Source organism: Gracilinanus agilis, chromosome 3 (genome assembly GCF_016433145.1).
Source record: "Gracilinanus agilis isolate LMUSP501 chromosome 3, AgileGrace, whole genome shotgun sequence".
In the NCBI taxonomy this organism is placed as follows: Eukaryota; Metazoa; Chordata; class Mammalia; order Didelphimorphia; family Didelphidae; genus Gracilinanus; species Gracilinanus agilis.
In genome coordinates, this window is record NC_058132.1 from 133,101,423 (window position 1) to 133,124,040 (window position 22,618).

Consider the following 22,618-nt stretch of genomic DNA (forward strand, 5'->3'; position numbering starts at 1 on the left):
AGTGGTGAGATTTAACATGCTGATATCCCAAAGAATCAAAGAGGGGATTATGTGAAGGAAATTTATTTTTCTGGGGTCTCACACTAGACCTCATCTCTTGCCAACCATTTGATCCAGAAGCCAGGATTGTGTGAGGGAAATCATTGGGTAAATTAGGTCATGAGGATAAAATTGCAGCCAGAAAAAGGCAGCCATAAGTCAAAGAGGTCATAGGACAGAGGGCAAGGGGAACACTCTCTTGACCACCCCACTCCCAGGCGGTACAGGCAAAAGAGAGAGCCATGGTTGACTCCAGAGATGTGAAGCGTGAGTGTTAGTGGATAGAGAAAAGATTTTATAAACTGAGGCAAGGAGGAAGTTGGGTCTCTGGGCTTCCATGTTGTGGTGCTGACTGGACCTGTTTGTGAGTGTAGCTATAAGGCCCATTATATTGACCTTAGAATATTTTTTATGTCTCCTATTTTTCCCTCTTCTTCCTCCTCCTACTTTTGATTTAATAAACTTTATTAAATTTGAGGCCAGCCTCCTAATTTTAATTCTGATGCTATTAAGTACTTGGGATATAAAGAAAGACAAAAGGCAGTCTCTATCATCAAGGAACTCATAATCTAATCTGGGATATCATCTCTTGTACTTAGATATCCTAGGTAAAAACAACTTTAGTGTGGGTAGGGACGCTGGAACACAATGGAAGTACAAAGAGCTCCTGATGATAATAATAATAGTTATTATTCTAATGAGAACAGTAATGAGAATGGCTAAAATTTATAAAATGATTTAAGATTTACAAAATGTTTTATACATATGATTTTTTTTATCTCTCCTAATAATTTCTATAATTGTATCTTCCAAGGCATTCTCCTTCCTTCCTCAATGGGTTAAGTGTCTGGCTCAGTCTCTCTCACTCTTAGTTCCTTCCCTCATTCTAGGGAATGGACTTCAGTGGACAAAGTATATATTGATGTCCCCTTAGATACTCTAACTATGTAGGTCCTCAGTCTATTCAATTATCATGACTTGTTCTTCCACTTAATCTCAGATATTAACACAAAAACAGTCATACCCTTGATTTTACCATCCATTACAAATATTCTACTTCCATGTTCATGATCTTCACAATCCCTCTGTCTCACCATTATCCTTTATCATTCCTTTTTTCCTTTTACTTTAGGAACACTTAGCCTTGTTCTTCATTTTCACCATGACCTCATTCCTTTTATCTTTCGATTTTTTCCCAGGTTTTACTCTTATACTGGCTATATTTTCCTTCCTTCTATGTCCTAGCACCAACTCAATTCTGTACTATCTCTTACTTTTAAATTCCTTGCACCCTTGTTGACAAATAATCATAGATTATTCTCACTGTCCTTCTCCTTTAGTGCTATTCACCTGCTGCTGAAAAATCTAGAGGAAATCATGAAAGCATGCTGACACCGGTCTTCTGCAAATTTATGCTAGCCAATCTCAAATGGGTTTTCACTGCAGCAGAGCAATCATTCAGTTCCTCCCTAAATTGATTCACTATCCCATCCTTCCCATCATTTGTTTGACACCTTTTCAGTTCTCCTCAAGTCTCATAGCCTCTCAGCTGAGGACTTTGCTTCACATTGTTTGGGAAAGAAGTTAAAGACGTTAATCTAGAGCTTCTCCTTCTCCCCTTCTCATCTCACCTCATTCAGACATCTCTTCTCACCATCTCCTTCTTTACTCCTATCTTAGATAAAGAACTGGCTCTTTTCCTTCCTGAAGTCAGACTTTATACATGCACCTTTGATCCTAAACTCTCCTATATCCTCCAACAGATTGTTTCTACTGTCATTTCCACCTTCTTTTCTTCAATCTCTCCCTATTTTCTGACTTCTTCCCTACAAATATGTCTATTATTTCCCCATCCTTAAAAATCCTTCACTTCATCCTACTACCATCCATACTAGCTGTCATCCTATAACTGTCCTCCCCTTTTGGCTAAAATCCTTTGAGAAAACTGTCTACATGAAACATGCTACTCATCTCCTGATGGAGAAGTGTTGGCCTCAGGGTACAAATTGAGACACATATTTTTGAGACATGGCCAATGCAGAATCTTGTTTTGCTTATCTATGCATATTTGTATCAAAAGGGTTTTTTTTCTTTATTTTTCATTGGTTGGGGGAAGTTTGGAGGGAGACAAGATAGATCTTTGATCACCGAAAAGAAACGAAATTGAATTTAAATTTTTTTGAGATTTTTAATAGAATAGCACCTCTATTTCTTCTCTTCTCACTCTTTTAAATCATCTACAGTCTGGCTTCTGACCTCATTATTAAAATGAAATGGCTCTCTTTAGAGTTATCAATGATCTCTTAAGTGCCAAACTAATGGCATTTTCTCAATCATGATTTTTCTTAACCTTTCTGTAACATTTGACCCAGTGAGTCACATCCTGTATATTCTTACCTCTCTCTTCTTACCTTTCTGGACATTTCTCAATATCATTTTCCTGGATCTTCATCCTTATCATATTCAATAAATGGGAGTGTTCTCTAAGGCTCCATCTTAAATCCTCCTCTCATTAATTTCTATTCTCTCTCATGGCAATCTCATCAACTTTGATGGGTTCAATTATAATTTCTTTGTGGATGATTCCTACAGCTATATTATCAACCCTAGTCTGACTCTGGAGTGATAGTTCTATACTACCAACTACCTTTTAGGAATCTCAAAATTAATATCTCACAGGCATCTCAAATTTAACATATCCAAAACAGAGCTCACTATTTCATACACCCCATCCCCCCATTATCTTGTCATTTATATCTTCACAACATTTCATTTCTTCTTCTCTCCACTCACAAAGCTTTCATCTCTTCTCACCTCAACTATAACACTAATTTTCCAGTTAGTTTCTCTGCTTTAAGTCGCTTACACATCTTCCCAGGCCTTCCTCCTCTATATTGCCACAGTGATTTTTCTTAAGCATAGGTCTGACCATGTCATCTCCACCTCTCTTCCCATTCATCCTCTGCACTCAGTAAATTCCAAAGGTTCCCAGTTACCCCCAGGCTCAAATTAAATGCCCTCCATTTTGCATTTAAAGCTCTTTATAACCTGATCTTTTCCTGCCTTTACAATTAATTACTTTACACATTATTTCCATCTGCATACCCTGCCATCCAGCCATACTGATCAACTTGCTGTTTTCACCCACTTCTCATTCTGTCACCATACCTCTGGTGTGGCTATTCTCCATTCTTAGAATGCCCTTCCTCTTCACCTCTCCCTCTTAGATCTCTTGGTTTCCCTTCAAGACAGATTAAATTCCATCTTCTCCATGAGTCCTTTTCTTGTCTCCCTAATGATTAGTACCTTCTTTGTGGTTCCTTTCCATTTATTCTATATGCATTTTATATATTTCTAGTTATTTACATTTTGTTTCCCCTATTATATTATGAGTCCCTTGAGAGCAGGGATGCTTTTTATTTCTGTTTTTTGTATTTTTCAGGGGGCTTAGCAAAATGCCTCGTGCACAGTAGGTGATTAATAAATGTTTATTTTCTCATTAACTACTCCAGAAGCTCAAGAAAAAGAAAGAAAATTCATTTCACTAAGTACATTGTCAGGAAAAGCAATAGGAAATGTATATCTCTGTAGGTTATGAGATTTGATAAAAGAAAAAAACTCTAAAAGAACATTACTTTTTCATAACATCAGCTCTGCAATGTCCTTTTTATTAAATTGGACCATTTTCACATAGGGCTCTTTTTTCATTTCTCAGTTAACTTATTGATCTTTCTGTAATGCTCAGGGCTTATTTTGTAGACCTTAAGGATGATCTCCTTACACAAATAATTCTGAAAACAATCTTTTCTTCTATAGGGATAGAATTAAACATAAGAAGAAATTGAATCTTATATACCAAGTTATTATTTGATTCTAGAAATAAATTTTGAGATTTTTAATTTAGTGCAACATGTAGTTGACCCAAGTTATAACAGAATAGATGGATAAGCCCTATGTGGAAGCCAGACAAATGGCAACTCTTAATATCAACAGACTTCCCTTTCTGCTCACTCCATGGAGGGCTTTGCAGAATGTCAAAAATCATTCCCATTATGGTCACACCTTTAGCTTAAAGTAATAACAAACCAAAAGTCCCCCTAAAATTATAATTATTTTACTTTATTACATTCTTTTATGCAATAATACTAATTTGTTTATAGGCTTTTTAAATTGACACTGCTGAACAAAATCATAAAATATGATAATGTCATTTAACAATAGATAATATTAGAGGATATTAACAAAGGGTTCTCAAAATAAGAATTGTAAACTATTAACAACCTTATGAAAACTTGCTCCAAATCACTAACAGGGAAAAGAATAAAAGTCAAAATAATTCTTAGCATTTACCTTATACCCAACCAGTTGCTAAATATAAGAAAAGGTGGAAATAACCATTGTAGGAGAGTCTTCAGAATGATAGACATATTGGAAGAGATGTCAGTTGGTTGCATAATTCCAGAAAGCAATTTGGAATTATGCTTTTTTAAAATGAGATTAAAATGTTGGTACCCTTTTCATAGAGATCTCACTACTAGGCATACGATTGAAGGAGTTCCAAGAGAGAAAGAAAGATCCTACAGACACCAAAATATTCATAACATCCTTTTTTTTTTTTTTTTTAGCCAGGACTCAGAGAACATTGCCAGGTTCAAGGAATGGTGGGGGGAAGTTGTTAGCTGTCTTCAGATTGATTAAATCTGTTGTAATCTATACTTCTAGAAAAGAAGTTGGCATCCTCCCTCCCCAGGGAGATAGAACTGAAGCATATAGGAATTGTTGATTCCCTAAGAACTATAGAAAGTTCAGCATCTCTGCTTAGCAAAGAGGTTGCCCATAATACCCAGAATGAGGAATATGGAAATTTGAAGTTTTCTCATTGAATGTGATCAGGGTACACATCACATCACCACCTGGTGGTTAAATATTGATGGATGAAACAACAGATACCAGACACGGTGACTGGAAAATAAATCTTTTGCTGAACCTAAAAAAAAAAAAAGTGTGGGATTCTCCTTGTGCTCTATATTTTGTTATCACTTGGCTTTTTATATGGCCTTAAAGAGAAATATACTCTTATATACACTTATATAGACAACATGGTGATTATGCAGTTATGTTCCCTACTAGTATAAGTCTTCTCTTGACTTAGGAAGAGATATATGTTACTCTTAAAGCCAAAACTATTATTAACTTTTGGATCTGATTCTTAAAATATCATTAGTTTGGATTTTTAAAAAAAAGTTGAAAGCCTTACCTGTACTGTAACTTCTATTGACAATTTAAAGAGTTTTGGGTGAGGTTTTAATATAGTAGAGAGAAAAATGCACACTCTAGAATCTGATCATGCCTTTGGTTTACATCTCTTTTTTTGTCAGCTTCTCATTTTTTTATATTTGAAGACCTAACTATCAGGCTTTACCAGAGATAATCCCATAAAGTTTAAGATAAACTTTTTCAAGCAAAATAAGAGCTGAAAGCCAATATTGCCCTTTACTTCTGAATGTTTATGCTATTAAAGTAGGACCTTATTTTCCATGATCAATATGTTCCAGGACCCTTCACATAAATTGAAATTGCACATAATAATGGACTCCATTATTTTATAAGTATTTCTTATGTAAAAAAGACATATGACTTTTCTTAGGCTTCTCAGAGCTACCAGCATCACTGCTGTCATAGTTCAGGGCCATTATTAATAACTAAGTAATATTAATGAAACAAAGAGAAGCACAGCTCAGATGTGGGCACAACTTCTGCAAGCAAGAACTGTGGACAAAGATTGATTTGGGAGCTAAAGTTTGGCACACAACAATAGAATGACTAACACTAACACTTCTCAGAGCAAGAATGAACGTGACTTGGTGAATTGCTGTGAGACTTTACACTACTTGGGAAAATGGTGAAGATTTAGCACATAATTAAAATTTTTTACTTTACATATTTTTCTGCCTTTTTTTTTAAATTGTCAATTGTGTATACTTGAATTTGTGTGTGTTGAGTTCATGTAAAATGAGGTTCTATAATAATATTTTGTAAAACTTTGGTCTTCCTAGTTTAAACTAAATTAATTGCAATTAGTTGCTTTTGAGTTTTGATAGGCTCTATATTGTTCAAGGTCCAGCTCATGTGCCACATCCTTCAGGAAGACTTCCTTGATCCTTCTACGAAAAAAATAATCTTGCCCTTCTTCAATTGTCTATTATACTTCTCAGGTTTTCTTCCTTTGCTCTTAACAAAAACCTATTTAAAGTGCTTTTCACATCTTAAAATACCATGTAAATTATAGCTATAATCATTATTGTTATTATAATGGATTGTTCTTATTTGTATACATAGTATTTAACCTTTATTCATTTGTAAAAATTTTGAAGATTTGTTCAATGTCATTTTTAAACATTATGTCCCTATCATTTATCAAGGTCCAAAAACAGCATAGGAATCCTTAATAAACACCCCATTTCATGAATAAATATTTTTCTAATTGAGTTAAATAAAAATGACTCTATTTTTGACCTTCCAGAAATATTTTTCTACAATAGCCTTATCATAGAATATGTATTGGACCTGGGTTTTTAGGGTCTGTACCAAGACCGCATAAACTCTTGGAGAAACGAACAAGAGTTGGTCATTTGATTTATAGAATGGCAGCTGTAGTGCTGGATAAATCTGATGATATTTGTAAAGCACTTAGTCCAGTGTGGCACCTAGGAGGCACTGTAGCAATGGGATCCCAAGATTACACAGCTAGAGAATGTCAGTAGTGGCATAATGGAGCATGTATTTGTCATGTGAAGAGCAGTCTGGCAAAGTCCTAAGGAGTTAGTCTCCTCCAAAGGCTACTCACCAGCTCTCAATCAGAGCAATTCTGGGATAATTTCTTAGATTTAGATAAGTCATAATCTTCCTTGTCAGAGGAAATATCTGCATTCAAATTTATAGCACTCCATGCATGTGCTGTACATCTCAGTCAAAATGACCTCTCAGCTATTCCATCTATACATCTCATCTCCTTAAAAAAAGCAGGAGTAGCAATCATGATCTCAGACAAAGCTAAAATAAAAATAGATCTGATTAAAAGAGATCAGGAAGGTAATTACATCTTGTTAAAAGGTGGTATTGACAATGACGTAATATCAATACTTAAAATATATGCACCAAATGGTATAGCCTCCAGATTTTTAAAGGAGAAACTAATGGAGCTTAAAGAGAAAATAGATAGTAAGTATTAAATTTTGTAAGTGGTAAAATTAAAAATAGTAAAAATAAAAAATAGTAAAATTAATTAAAACCATACTAGTGGGGGACCTCAACCTTCCCCTATCATAACTAGATAAATCTAACCAAAAAATAAACAAGAAAGAAGTAAAAGAAGTGAATGAATTTTTGAAAGTTAGATTTCATAGATTTCTGGAGAAAAATGAATAGAGATAAAAAAGGAATAAACCTTCTTTTCAGCAGCATATGGTACATACACAACAATTGACTATGTACTGAAGTATAAAAACTACACATCTCATCTCCTGCCTCCATGCATTGCTGTAACTGGTATGTTCCCCTTCCTCATATCTGCATAAAGGAACTCTTAACTTCCTTTGAGTCTCATGTGCCATTTTCTACATGAGGCCAAGAAGACCTGGACTCAAATCCTATTTTATATATTTACTAGTTGTGTGACCCTGGTCAGGACATTAGCTTCTCTGCATCTCAGTTTTCTCATCTATAAAGTAGAGGTAATAATATCATCTACCTCACAGGGTTATTGTGAAGATCAGATGTAATAACATAGGAAAAATGCTTTGAAAACCTTCAAGTGCCTCCACGAATTGATGCAGAGCGAAAGGAGCAGAACCAAAAGAACATTGTACATAGAGACAGATACACTGTGGCACAATCAAATATAATGGACTTCTCTACTAGCAGCAATGCAATGACCAGGACAATTCTGAGGGACTTATGAGAAAGAAAACTAGCCACATTCAGAGAAAGAACTGTGGGAGTAGAAATATAGAAGAAAAACATGATCGATGGGGATATGATTGAGGTTTTGACGTGAAAGGATTGCTCTACTGCAAATATGAATAAAATGGAAACAGGTTTTGAACAAAGATGTATAACCCAGGAGAACTGCTTGTCACCTCTGGGATGGCGAGGGAAGTGGATGAGGGGATCATGAATCATGTAACCATGGAAAAATAATCTAAAAAAAAAAAAAGAAAAAAAACCCTTAAAGTATTATATAAATACCAGTCATAATTATTAGTATTACTACCAGAAATTATTTGAATTTACTTCATGTGTACATATATAAACATACATATTATATATAAGGACTAACATTTATATAGGATTTATTATATACCAGGTTCATGATAAATACTTTATAATTATTATATTTTTCCATCCTTTCTCAGTATAAGTGCATAAGCCCCTAACATTTTTCTCTAACAAGTTTTATCTTATTTTTTACAAGCAAATTCAATAATTTTTTCATGAAATGAAACTTAATTCCTATATTCTTAGACTGCAAATTGCAACCTTTCACTGACTTATTAGGTGGCCTCTAAATGTTTATTAACTGAAAAATTCATCCTTCTGAAACCATGAAACTCTAATCTTGGTTACACTGATCCCAGGATAAAATTCACCCTCCATTGCTGTACCCACACTCAAAAGTATAGCTTTGTAGGGCCCCCTTGCAACAGGGCAGGATCACTTCCTGGCCACCTTTAAGGGAAGATATTTGAACCAAAAATACTTTTAATGCTTCTCCTTTTTTTTTTCTTTCTCTCCCTGAACAGAGTTCAAAAAAACTGGAAAATGTCCTTAATAGAGATCATCAGAGCGAGGGAATTTATAGAAATAAAGAGGAAAGTATCCAGGATTTAGATTTCATGCCAAACCCAATGCCAACTGGAGCAAGACCAAAGATGAAAGTAAGTGGCTGTATTACAGAATATCCTGTCTAATATACTGAGCATCACCAAAGTAATGTTATTTATCATGAGGGAGAAATAACTGTTTGTGTATGCTTCATTAGTGTTGCTTTCAATTAACTACAGTACAAATCCTGACAATGTTTTTTATCATGACATGCATATGCGTAAAGCAATTCTCAAGATAGAGAGAAGGCAGAAATGTACAGTAAGTGATTGTTATCTTGTTCATCAGTGGCTAGTCCATTATAATGAAGGAAGAGAGATATCAGCTCCTATATGTAACTAGTTATCTCTTGACTGCAATTATTCCCAGAGTATACCCAGTGTCTCATACTCCCCACAGCTGCCCCTCTAAGGATTGTTCCACAGTTGAATGGCACAATCCCCATTGTCCAAAGTCCCAGGAAAGAGACATCTGGCAGAGGAGAAACCAGATCCACCAGCCACCATCTGCTGCATAGAAATTTTATATATTTCCATAACCCTGTGCCTCCTTTTTTCCAAATAAAATCATTCCCATTCTTTTATTTTTATATGCTAATTAATAAGGATTGAAGAGCACTGTTCAGGGACCATTCTTGTCCATCTAATTTTCCAAACTTTTAATCATTTCAGTGATGAATTAAATCTCTAAATCCAGTCTAAGTGCCTCACATTCCTTGTTAGTTATAGAACCTTAAGTAAGTAGACCTGGAAACAGTTTGAGATAAAGAAAAAAGTTTTCTTTGTGAGATACTGACTTAACAAAACCACTTTTAGGATCTTCTGAGGCATTTTTATTAATAATTTTCAATAACATATTGGCTTTAAAAATTAATATTATCTATTTTTAAATTATTTTATTTAATTAATTAATTTAGAATATTTTTCCATGGTTACATGATTCATGTTCTTTACCTCTGCTCCTCCCTCCCTCCTCCCAGAGTCTATGAGCAATTTCACTGGGTTTTACATGTATCATTGTTCAAAACATATTTCCATATTATTGATATTTGTAATAGAGTGATCATTTAAGTCTACATCCTCAATCATACACCCATCGAACTGTTTGATCAATCATATGTTTTTCTTCTGTGTTTTTGCTCCCACAATTCTTTCTCTGGATGTGGATAGCATTCTTTCTCATAAGTCCCTCTAAATTGTCCTAAGTCATTGCACTGCTGCTAGTAGAGAAATCCATTACGTTCAATTGTGCTATAATGTATATCAGTCTCTGTGTATAATGTTCTTCTGGTTCTGCTCCTTTTGCCCTGCATCAATCCTGATGATTGTTTCAGTTCACATAGAATTCCTCCAGTTGATTATTCCTTTTAGCACAAGAGTATTCTATCACCAACAGATACCACATTTTGTTCAGCCATTCCCCAATCAATGGATATTTTCCAGTTTTTTTGTCACCACAAGGAGTGTGGCTATGAATATTTTTGTACAAATATTTTTCCTTATTATCTCTTCGGGGTACAAATCCAGCAGTGGTATAGCTGGATCAAAGGGCAGGTAATCTTAAAGCCCTTTGGGTATAGTTCAAATTGCCTTCCAGAATGGTTGGTTCAATTTACAACTCCACCAGCAATGCATGAGTGTCCAAATTTTGCCACATTACCTCCAATATTTATCAATTTCCTTTGCTGTCATATTGGTCAATCTGCTAGGTGAGGTGGTACCTCAGAGTTGTTTTGTTTTGCATTTCTCTAATTATGAGATATTTAAAACACTTTTTCATGTGTTTATTAATAGTTTTGATTTCTTTATCTGAAAATTGCCTATTCATGTCCCTTGCCCATTTATCAATTGGTGAATGTCTTGATTCTTTGTACAATTGATTTAGCTCCTTATAGATTTGAGAAATTAGACCTTTGTCAGAGGTTTTTGTTATAAGATTTTTTTTCCCAATTTGTTATTTCCCTTCTGATTTTTGCTGCATTAGTTTTGTTTGTACAAAATCTTTTTAATTTAATGTAACCAAAATTATTCATATTACATTTTATAATATTCTCTATCTCTTGATTGGTCTTAAATTCTTTCCCACAGAGCAGACAGGTATACTATTCTATGTTCTCCTAATTTACTCCTAATTTACTTCTTTATATTAAGTCATTTACCCATTCTGAATTTATCTTGGTATAGGGTATGAGATGTTGATCTAAACCTAATCTCTCCCATACTGTTTTTCAATTTTCCCAGCAGTTTTTGTCAAATAGTGGGATCTTGTCTCAAAAACTGGGATCTTTGGGTTTATTGTACACTATCTTGTTGAGGTCATTTACCCCAAGTCTATTCCATTGATCCTCCCTTCTGTCTCTTAGCCAGTAACATATTGTTTTGATGATCACTGTTTTGTAGTACAGTTTAAGATCTGGTACTTTTAGGTCATCATCCTTCACATTTTTTTCATTAGTTCCCTTGATATTCTTGACCTTTTGTTCTTCCAAATGAACTTTGTTATAATTTTTTCTAATTCAATAAAAAAGTTTCTTGGTAGCTTGATAGGAATGGCACTGAATAAGTAAATAAATTTGGATAAGATTGTCATTTTTATTATATTAGCTCATCCTACCCATGAGCAATTAAAGTTTTTCCAATTATTTAGTTCTAGTTTTAATTGTGTGGAAAGTGTTTCTTAGTTGTGTTCATATAATTCCTGTGTTTGTCTTGGCAAATAGATTTCCTAAATATTTTATATTGTCTAGGGCAGTGATGGGCAAACTTTTTAAAGAGGGGGCCAAAGTAAAGGAAATGCTCATGTGTCAGTCTGTTTCTATGGCAACTCTTTCGAAGTTTCATTGTAGTATATCCTACTCATTATATTCGTCAGATTAGGAATAATATCTCCAGGTAGCCAGATAGAACATTTCAGGGGGCCTCATCTGGCCTGCAGGCCATAGTTTACCCATCACTGGCCTAGGATGATTACAAATGGAATTTCTCTTTCTAACTCTTGCTGATGAGTTGTATTGGAACTATATAGAAATGCTGATGATTTATGTGGTTTTATTTTGTATCCTGCAAGTTTGCTAAAGTTCTTAATTATTTCCACTACCTTTTTAGTTGATTCTCTAGTATTCTTTAAATAGACCATCATATCATCTTCAAAGAGTGATAGTTTAGTCTCCTCATTGCCTACTTTAATTTCTTCAATTTCTTTTTCTTCTCTAATTGTTTCTGCTAACATTACTAGTACAATGTTAAATAATAGAGGTGATAATGGGTATCGTTGCTTCACTCCAGATCTTACTGGGAAAGCTTCTAACTTATCCCCATTGCAGACGGTACTTGCTGGTGGTTTTAAATATATACTGTTTATTATTTTTAGGAAAAGCCTATCCAGTCCTTCTAGTGTTTTCAATAGGAACGAGTGTTGTATTTTGTCAAAGGCTTTAATATGGTCAATTATGTGGATAGTTTTCCTAATATTAAACCATCCTTGCATTCCTGGTATATATCCTACCTGATCATAGGGAATAATTCTCATTCTGGAGTCTTTTGGCTAGTATTCTAATTACAATTTTTGCGTTTATGTTAATTAAGGAGATTGGTCTGTAGTTTTCTTTCTCTGTTTTTGGTCTGCCAGGCTATATTTGTGTCATAAAAGGAATTTGCTATAACTTCTTTTTGATTATTTTGTCAAATAGCTTGTATAGCATTGGGAGTAGTTCTGTTCTTTGAATGTTTGATAGAATTCACTTGTGAATCCATCTGGCCCTGGGAATTTTTATTTAAGAAGTTCCTTGATGGCAAATTCTTTTTCTGAGTTGGGATTAACTATTCTATTTTCTCTTTTGTTAATCTAAGCAATTTATATTTTTATAAATATTCACAAATTTCACCTAAATTGTCATATTTATTGCCATGTAATAGGGGAAAATAGCTCTTAAAAATTACCTTGATTTCCTCTTCATTATAAGTGAGGTCACCCTATTCATCTTTGATTTGATTTGATTTTCTTCTTTCTTTTTCTCATCAGATTACCCAGTACTTTATTTTATTTGTTTTTTCAAAATACTAGTTCATAATCTTATTTATTAATTCAATAGTTCTTTTACTTTCAATTTTATTAATTTCTCCTTTGATTTTTATGATCTCCAATTTATATTTTATCTAGATTTAAAAAATTTGTTCTTTCTAATTTTTTAAGTTGTATGCCCAATTCTTTGACCTCTTCCCTCTCTGATTTGTTGATATATTCACTCAGGGATAAAAATCCCCCCCCCCCAATACTGCTTTGGCTGCATCCTATAGATTTTGATAAGTTGTTTCCTCATTGTCATTGTCTTCAATGAAATTGGTAATTGTTTCTTTCATTTGTTCTTTGATCCACAAATTTTGAAGAATTATTTAGTTTCCAATTAATTTTAAATATGCCTTTCCACAAGCCCTTATTAATTATGAGTTTTATTGCATTATACTCTGAAAATTTGCATTTATTATTTCTGCTTTCCTACATTTGTTTGGAATGTTTTTATGGCTTACTACATGGTCAATCTTTGTATATGTGCCATGTGCTGCTGAAAAGAAGGTATATTCCTTTTTACCCCCATTTATTTTTTTCCATATATCTAGCTCTAATTTTTCTAATGTTTCATTCACTTCCCTTACTTTTTTCTTATTTATTTTTGTTTCTGTTTATCTAGTTCTGATAGAGGAAGGTTGAGGTCCCCCACTAGTATGGTTTTACTATCTATTTTCTCCTTAAGTTCCCTTAGTTTCTCCTTTAGAAATTTGAATGTTGTACCATTTAGTGCATACACGTTGAGTACCAATATTTCTTCATTATTTATTCTGCCTTTCATTAAGATGTAATTACCTTCCTTATCTCTTTTAATGAGATCTATTATTGCTTTAGCTTTATCTGAGATCATAATTGCTACTCCTGCCTTCTTTATCTCAGTTGCAGCCCAGTAAATTCTGCTTCAACCTCTTACCTTTACCTTGTGTTTGTATGTCTCAGGTGTGTTTCTTGTAGACAACATGTGGTAGGTTTCTGGTTTTTAATCCATTCTGCTATCTGCTTCCTTATTTCTTTTCTTTTCTTTTTTTTCTTTTTTTTTTGTGAGTTCATACTGTTCACATTCACAGTTATAATTACTGTCTGTGTATTCTCCTCCATTTTGTCTTTCTCCTTNCCTCTAACCTCTCCCTCTCTTGTATTGCTCCCCCCACCCCACCAGCCCATTTATTACCATTCTACTTCTCTATAGGGCATGATATGATTCTCTACTCCAATGGATCTGGCTGTTTTTCCCTCTCTAAGTTAATTTCAATGCTTATAAGATTTAAGTATTACCTGTCACTAACCTCCTCCACCCTTCCATTGTATTGGTCTTCTCCTCTCCTCCCCACATGCATTTCTTTATGAAATATTTACCCCATTTTATCTCTTTTCCCATTTCTTTTTGTATGCTCCTCTTTTTTACCCCTAGTTTATATGTATATATATATATATATATATATATATATATATATATATTTGTCATATTGTTCTATACAGTTTACCACTATACCCTCTAAGTATACTTTTTCTAGCTACCCTTATGCTAATAACAATTTTTAAGAGTTAAACCAATATCCTCTTTTCTTATAGGAATACAAATCCTTTTAACTTATTGGGCTCCTTAAAAAAAATTTCCCCTTAGGTGTTTTCTTTAGGAATGCTGGGATGTCTTCTATTTTATTAAATGACCATACTTTTTACTACAAGAATATAGTCAGTTTTGCTGACTAGTTGATTCTTGGTTGTAGAACCAGTTCCCTTGCTTTCTGGAATATCATATTCCATGCCTTCAAGTCCTTCAGTGTGGATGCAGTCAGGTCCGGTATTATCCTAACTGTGGCTCCATGATAACTGAGTGGTTTCTTTTTAGCATACTGTAGTATCTTTTCAATGGTCTGGAAGTTTTTGAACTTGAGTATAACATTCCTGGGCATTTTCAATTGTAGATTTAATGCAGGAGGTGATCTGTGGATTCTTTCAATCTCTACTTTACCATCTTGTTCAAGAATGTTGGGGCAATTTTCTTGGATAATTTCCTGTAGAATGATGTCCAGGCTTTTTCTTTGGTCACGATTTTCTGGTAGTCCAATAATTCTTAGATTGTCTCTCTTGGTTCTGTTTTCTAGGCCTGTTGTTTTATCAGTGAGGTATTTCATGTTTTCCTCAATTTTTTCATTATTTTGATTTTGTTTTATAGAGTCTTGCTGCCTTGTGAAGTAATTTGGTCCTAAGTGTTGGGTTCTAATTTTTAAAGACTGAATTTCACCCCTGGCTTTTTTTTGTCATCTTTTTCCCTTTGGTCTGTTTTTCTTTGTAAGTCTTTTTTTGCTTTCTTTGCCTCATTTTCAAGCTGATCAATTCTGGCTTTAAAGACACTATTTTCTTGTTTTAGTTCATATGTCTGTTTCCAAATGACCTATTTTGCCTTTTAAGTTCTTTTCCCAATTTACTTCAGCTTCTTTTAATTGTTTTTTTTTTAATTATGTTTTGAGTTCTTCCAAAGCCTATGCCCAATTTGCTGGTATTCCTGAGTTTTTGCTTGGGGTTCCTTGGTCCTCCTCTGATCCATTTGTTCCTTGTTCATTACTTGGATCAAAGCTGTTGATTGTAATTTCTTTTTTCTTTTTCTGTTGTTTACTCATATTTTTCCCTACTCCCCTTTGCCCTCTCCCCATTGTCTGTATTCTTGTTCCTCTATTTATTTGCTGGATTTGTGGGTTTGGACTATTCTGTCCTGAAGAGGCTTCTTCTCTGCTTTGTTGATTAACTGGATTAGGTTGATGGAGCTGACCTGTTGTATTAATGAGCTTCAAGGCCAGATCTTCCCTAACTGCTGGGAGAACCTGAAGGTGAAAATGAAGGTGTGAAGGCTAAAGGTAATTACCCTCATCTTCCTCTCTTCCTTTCTGCTAGCCTTCTCCCTGCCAGCTGCCCAGTCAGAGCCCTTAGCTTCCCTTGGTGGTACCAAGGTACTCTCTCCTGTTTGCAGCCTTTGCCCTAGGATCCTAGACAACTGGATTCTTGGGGGGGGGCGGGCAGGTTTCAGCATAGTAGGTAGGGGAGGGGTGTTGGAGATTGAGCTTTATCTGCATTATTGCTAGAGGAAATTAAGCCTGATGATCTGATCAGCCTAGCTGGATGTGCCCTGAGGCCAAAACCTCCAGATGCTGAAGCCCTAGATGGGGAGTGGAGGCTGAAGGCTGAAACCAGGCTACCCTCCTCTCTGCTTCTCTCATCTAGCTGCCTCTATGCCAGCTGTGGTCAGCATCCTGAGCCTTGAGTAGCTGTGGTAGCAATGCACTCCCTCCAAGGCTTGAGCCCTTCCCCTTAGATCCCAGCAAATACCTGAATCTCAGCATAGTAGGTGGGAGAAGGGTCCTGGGACTTTCCTTTTTTCTTTTCCTTAAAGCTGAGAATTTGACCTTCTCTCTATACCTTTTAACGTTGAATTGAACAGGAGGGACCCCAGCTCTGTCCTGTTGTAGTATTTGGTTTTGTGTCCCCCTGGAAGGGCTTTGTTTTTGATTGATGTGGAAGGGTTTTCACAGAGGACTTGAATTTTGCTTCTAAGCCACCATCTTGACTCTGCCTCTTAATATTATATTATTGACTGATATTTAAATTGTGGTCTACTAAAAACACTGAGATTTTTCTTTTGTGCTACACCTAACCAGTTATTCTCAACCTGTCTCAGTATTAGTGAATAACCTCTTAAATTTTTTTCTCTAATGAGTTAGTCTTACCTTGTTTTTTAAAAGCAAATTCAATGAAACTTAGTTCCTGTATTCTTAGATATTCTGATAGAATGTAAGTTCTTTGAGGACAGGGACTTTTTGCTTAGCATTGTACTTGGTATCTAGAACACAATTAATAAGTGCTTGTTGGTTGAATGAGATGTTGACAAGCTCAGCTAACGCAATATCATATTATTCGGACTTAAAGGCCATCTTTTTACTTCCATTAGACTAACCAATTTGTGGGAGGAGCATTATTGAAAGTTTTGTTTGTTTGTTACTTATCCTCAAGATGTTTTTCTTTCTATATATCTGATTTCTTTTATGTCTCGGTTTTTAAAAAGTTTTAGTGATGCTATTTGTTTAAATAAAAAGCTTATTTTAGAACAGATTCCTCTCTATTCCTCCCTCAGTGCTCCTTTTCCTTTAACAAAGAAGAGTTAAGCAAAAGCAACTGACAAAGCTACCATTTCTCATATGTTTGAACCCCACATCCCGAGTAAAAGGAGGAAGGTACATTTTCTCACTCCTTTTCCATAGTCCCAAACTTTTGCCTTAAGCTGACACTACTTAATTATTTCCTTTGTCTCTTTGTTTCATCTAAAGAGTCTTTAAATCATCAGTTGTATTGAAATTAGTTTGACTCCATGTCTGACTTCAAGGCAAGTTATTAATTCTCTGGGCTTCGATTTCCTTCCGTGGAAAATGAGAGAGTTAAATTGGTTGGCTTCTGAGGGCCCTTCCAGCTCAAGGGCTCCATATAAGCTGATATTCCTATGATCCAATGATATGATCCAATCATTTTTTCTTTTGATAATGTTTTATTTTTTTCTCACTTACATGAAAGCACAATTTTTGCCATTTGTTTTTTTCTACCATTTTAAGTTCTACGTTCTCTCCCCCACTCCCTTCCTCCTCTAACCCATCCCTGGGACGATAGATAATTTATAATTGGCTATACATGTGTTATCATACAAAATATATTTCCATGTTCATGTTGTGAAAGAAAACACAATTTAAAAAATAACATGAAGAAAATAAAGTGAAGGATGATCTGCATCAATCTATATTCAGACCCCATCACTCCTTTTCCTGGAGGTGGATAGTATTATTCATTATCAGCCTTTTGGGACTATCTTAGATCATTTTATTACTGAAAATAACTGTCATTCATAGTTGTTCATCAAACCTTATTGCCATTACTTGCTGTATATAATGTGCTGGTCCTGCTCACTTCACTTTGTACCAGGTCATATAGGTCTTTTGAGGTTTTTCTGAAATCCTCCTGCTCATTATTTCTTATAGCACAATATTATTCCATTACCAATATATATATACCACAATTTGCTCAGCCATTCCCCTACTGATGGGTATCCCTTTAGTTTCCAATTCTTTGTCACCACAAAAAGATTGGATAGTCCATTTTTTAAAATACTTTGTTCATCTTTGGACCTATACAAGTACTCTTTAAGAGATACCAACAAGAATTACAAGTCAAGGAACTTGGCAAGCAATAAAAGTGTCACTCATTTGGCAAAAACTCATTGCCATAAAGACAAGCACTTCTTTGGCTTATGGATGCCATTTACAGTTATGTCAAGTTGAGCATAAAGAGTTCATTTCTGCCTAACATCATCTATTTTGGTCAGGATGTTCCCAGACTAAAAATAAAATACTTATGGAAAATCATATCACATACACAAAAGCATTAGAAGTTTCCTCTCTGCTCCTCCAGATGTCAAAACTACTTAAAAATAACAAGATCAAAATGTTAAGTTCATTTTTTCCTTCTTTATCACATCTACTCTGCCAGTCACTAGGCCATCTTAGCCTGTACCACCTCATTTTCAAAGAATTTCTTACCTGCTTATTACGTTTCAAAATAAGCCCACAATATGAAGTTTTGTTAGAAACTTGCTTGAGCCTCTTTTGGAACTCATCCCACTAAAAAAAAACATTGAATAGTTTAAGGGTCTAGAGCTTCCAAACCACTCACTTTTCAAATTCCACAACTTAAAAAAGGAAAAGTGGCCACGGCTCAGCTTTCTTGTAGTCTTAGGCTATTCTTATAAAGACTGTCTGTGTAGCTAATGAGCAGTAACAAGACAGATTGTTCGTGTTCAAAACGAAAATGTTACAAATTTAGTTAGGTTTTATGACATCTTGGCCTCATTGAGTCTCATTTTTACTGAAAGAATTTTGAGATTAAGCCTCAAGGGCAAACATCTTAAGTAAATATGACTTGGGTTCTAAAAACAGACAGACAGAGTCTTTCATTGCTTTCTACTAAAGAAAAAAGGAGTCTATGTATTGGGAGAGTTTAGGGAAATGGTAGGATAGGGGTTGGACCTCTGATTTGGCTGATATAAAAAATTCCCAGATGAAGAAACTCCCTCCATCAATCCTTATAGGCATCTTTTCCTGCAACATAATTTTCTGCCACATAATCTTAGAGAGTTGTCTAAAGCGCTGAGGTCAAGTGACCATCAGTATGTGTCAGAGGCAAGACTTGAATTCCCATCTTCCTAGCTTCAAGGCCAGATCTCTGACCACTATACCACATTGCCTTTCCTGTGACATCTAATAGAAACTGACATTTTAATTCTGTAAGGGTGAGGAGGGATGGCTGGTGCATAATAGCAAACTCTCACTAAAGACTCTCAGAGTACACCCCAGTTTAAGGGGAAGACAGGGTGGGGAGGAGAAGGGGGACCTATTTCTATTGATTTTTTAAAGATGAACAATAAAAGTTTAAAAGGGAAAAAGCCATTGTCTTTACCTTTGATATCCTAGCTCCGTTGCTCATTGCATCTTAAAGAACTATAACTTATTGAAGAGTCATTTTATTTTAGCTGCTATTCTAATGATGTTCTAAATTCTTATTACTTTATTTTGTAAAGAGCTCTTAATTATCCTAGAGGACATAATCTAATTTGCAGATTAGCCCATTCTGAAGTAGGCCAACTTTGTAAAAGGCAGTTTGGGCATATTGGACATCAGCATTCATTCAGAACAAAAGTGTAATCTAAGAAACTGGTGGAAGGAGAAAGGGAGAGAAAAGGACTATTTGGCTTGAGATGTTCATACCACAATGCACACAGCCCTTTAAAGTACTCTATCACCACTGGCATGTACTGGGGGTGCTAGCTGTCAAGACATGCTTCTGCTAAAAACTAATCTAACAGAAACAAAACTTCCCCAAACAATAGAAACCAAACCATTATTGGACTGGAATATAATAAGTTGAACAAGCAGAACATTTTATTTATCCCTCTGGAGTTGCAGATGTGTGGACAGTCTAATATAAGGGTCTCAGAACTTATTCTTGTGCTCTGTATGTATGAGTCTGATAAAGAATATGGCTCTTGCTGGCCAGCTCCTCGGAATGCAAACCATCAATGTAGCCTCTGAAGGCACAAATAAGATTGGTTTTGTTTGTTTGTTTGTTTGTTTTTTGCATTTGCTGCTTATCACAAGTAGGAGTCAAATCCTCCCATTCAAATTTACTTTCCATTCTAGTCTCTAATCCACAAGTCAGAAAATGGTAGTGCTTCTAGATTTTCTTGGTAAACTGAGAAATTCTGATTTTTAGTTCCATATGTGTGGACATCTAAAAGAGAATATTTACTAAATGAGACTTGAAAGCAGCTGCTAAAAATAAAGGAATTATACCATCATTTTCCTGTTTCATTCAATTCAACAAATATTCCCTGAGTATATACTGCTTGCTCACAATTTGATGAGGCCCCTGTTTTAAAAGACTTTGACAGGAACCTGTTCAATAGCAGGAGTTCAACTGAAGCTTCTCTTTCAAAGCTTATAGTTGATTTCTCCCCCCCCCCCCAATCTGTGGCCTCTTTGACCTACCTGCAATATCTGCCATGGCTGATCACCTTTCTTTGTTGGTACTTTCATCTCCTTTGGTTTCTATGACATTTCACTCTTCTTGGTCACTCCTAAGTGCACCTACTCTGTCTCTTTCTCTGGCTCCTCTTCCTATTCTTAACTCCTTAATGTAGGCATGCTCTCAGGCTCTGCCCTTGACTCACATCTCTTCTTTCTATCATTTCATAAGATCATAGGATCACAAAAATTAAAAAAATAATAATAACAAAAAGATTATCAGATCACAGATTTAGATTAGAAAGCAAGTGGTTTTAGAGACCATTCAATCTAACGCCCTTATTCTACAGATAAAGAAAATGGGCCCAGATAATTTAACTAACTTGTCCAGATCACACCATACTAAGGATCAGAAATAGAATTCAAACCCAGATTCTTTGATTTCAAACCAAAGGCATATAGGAAGTAGTATGAAAATGCTACCCAATGCTTCTACTCCATTGCTGTGTCCTCCACTCCAATAGTTTTGATGTTCTTCTCTAAGTAAACAGTTCCCAAGGCTGGCATAACTAGCCTTTAACTTTCTCCTAACAGCATCAGATCCTAATATAGTGTCCTTCCTTTAAGCAATAAGAGAATTGGGGTAAAAATGTTGAGAGTGGTATGGGCAAAATAGAATTGGGCACAGAAATGAATAGCTTGTACAAATGAACCCTATAGTTGACCAAACAACATTCAATCAAGGGATTTCCTATACTCATTCTATTTAATCCTTCTCCTTACTTCTGCCAGCTTTCCCAGAATTTTATTTGTCCCATATCTCAGCAAGCATTTGTAGTTTTGCCCCTGATTTCCTTTTACCAATCTGCAAATCTTGAAGATTTGCCAATCTTCAACAGTAGGAACTTTCCTGGCCTATATTCAAAAAGTACTCAATGATTCCCTCCAACTAAAGTATCAATATGATTCTCACTAGCTAGTATTCATTCACCAATGTTTTGGGATTGAGACTTGTTTCAGTATCTAGGCCTGCTTAAGGCTCAATACTGCCATTATCTGTTCCCCAATTTAGATTCATTAGAGGATGGAAGTAGGCAGGGACCTGTGGAGAGATAAAAGATGTTACAAGATTCAGGAAAGTAAAGAGTAAAAAAGGGTCTTTTAAGACCCCGACTAACATATGATTGCCATCAAACTGGCTGAGTTACGCAATGGCCCCCCAGAATTCCAATGAAAATAAAATTCTTGGAATACTTCTTAGTATTTAGTATTCCAAGGGGAATAATGAATTTAGCCTTGAAAAGGTTCCTGTGGTACTATTTAGAGAGAGTCATCACTTCTTCAGCTTTCAGTATTGAAATGCTAAAATGCATCTATTCCATTTCATTGATTTGGGGATCCCTCAGTGAAGCAGAATGCACCCCATCTTTGGTTGACTATCATGTGTAACTATTATCCACATTTGCCCTTGGGTTGGTGAAGGGTGGGTGTAAGAATACAAGCTATCCAAAGGAACAATTCCTTTGTAATAGGAAGGTACTGAAATATCAAAGAAAGAAAAGACTGCCATTATGGAAGTAAATAGGTTTTAGTAGGGTTAAATGGGAAAGTTTACTCATTGAGACCAGTCCCTGATAGCAGGAGGACAGAGATAGATCCCTACAGCACCTTTCATATAGGCCAGGCCAGATATTATATAGAATTAGAACAAAGAAGGCATAATGCTAGGGATGGCCCAGGGTGATGTATATGTTTTTCCCAAGGGATAGTTAGAGCTTCTTTTGCTGTTTACGTTAAAGGTAGTTTATATTAACCCTGGAGTCATGAATCAGGTCCTCACACTTTGGCTCCCACTGTATAGTGGGGAAGAATCTTTTTAATGTTTTTTGGGGGGCTTCCTCACTTTCTATAGCTATCACAAGGATCCAAAGGTATTAAAGTAACACACAGATTATCTCTTGCTTAAAAACAATGACTAGATCATTTTTTTCACAATCATATATTTCATGATCACAACCTTTAATCTAGCTCTTTTTTCTAATTCCTTGTTTTTGATGTGCTGTAGCCTACTC

The 22,618-nt window shown here is 35.2% G+C and overlaps 1 protein-coding gene across 1 annotated transcript in view; it reads left to right on the forward strand.

The window, feature by feature from the left end:
- Window positions 1-22,618, forward strand: part of STARD13 (StAR related lipid transfer domain containing 13) — a 603,909-nt gene that overhangs the window by 111,380 nt on the left and 469,911 nt on the right. Inside the window, exon 3 of the mRNA XM_044668262.1 lies at window positions 8,841-8,975. Within this exon, the coding sequence (XP_044524197.1) occupies window positions 8,841-8,975 (135 nt within the window). The remainder of the gene's footprint in view (window positions 1-8,840; window positions 8,976-22,618) is intronic.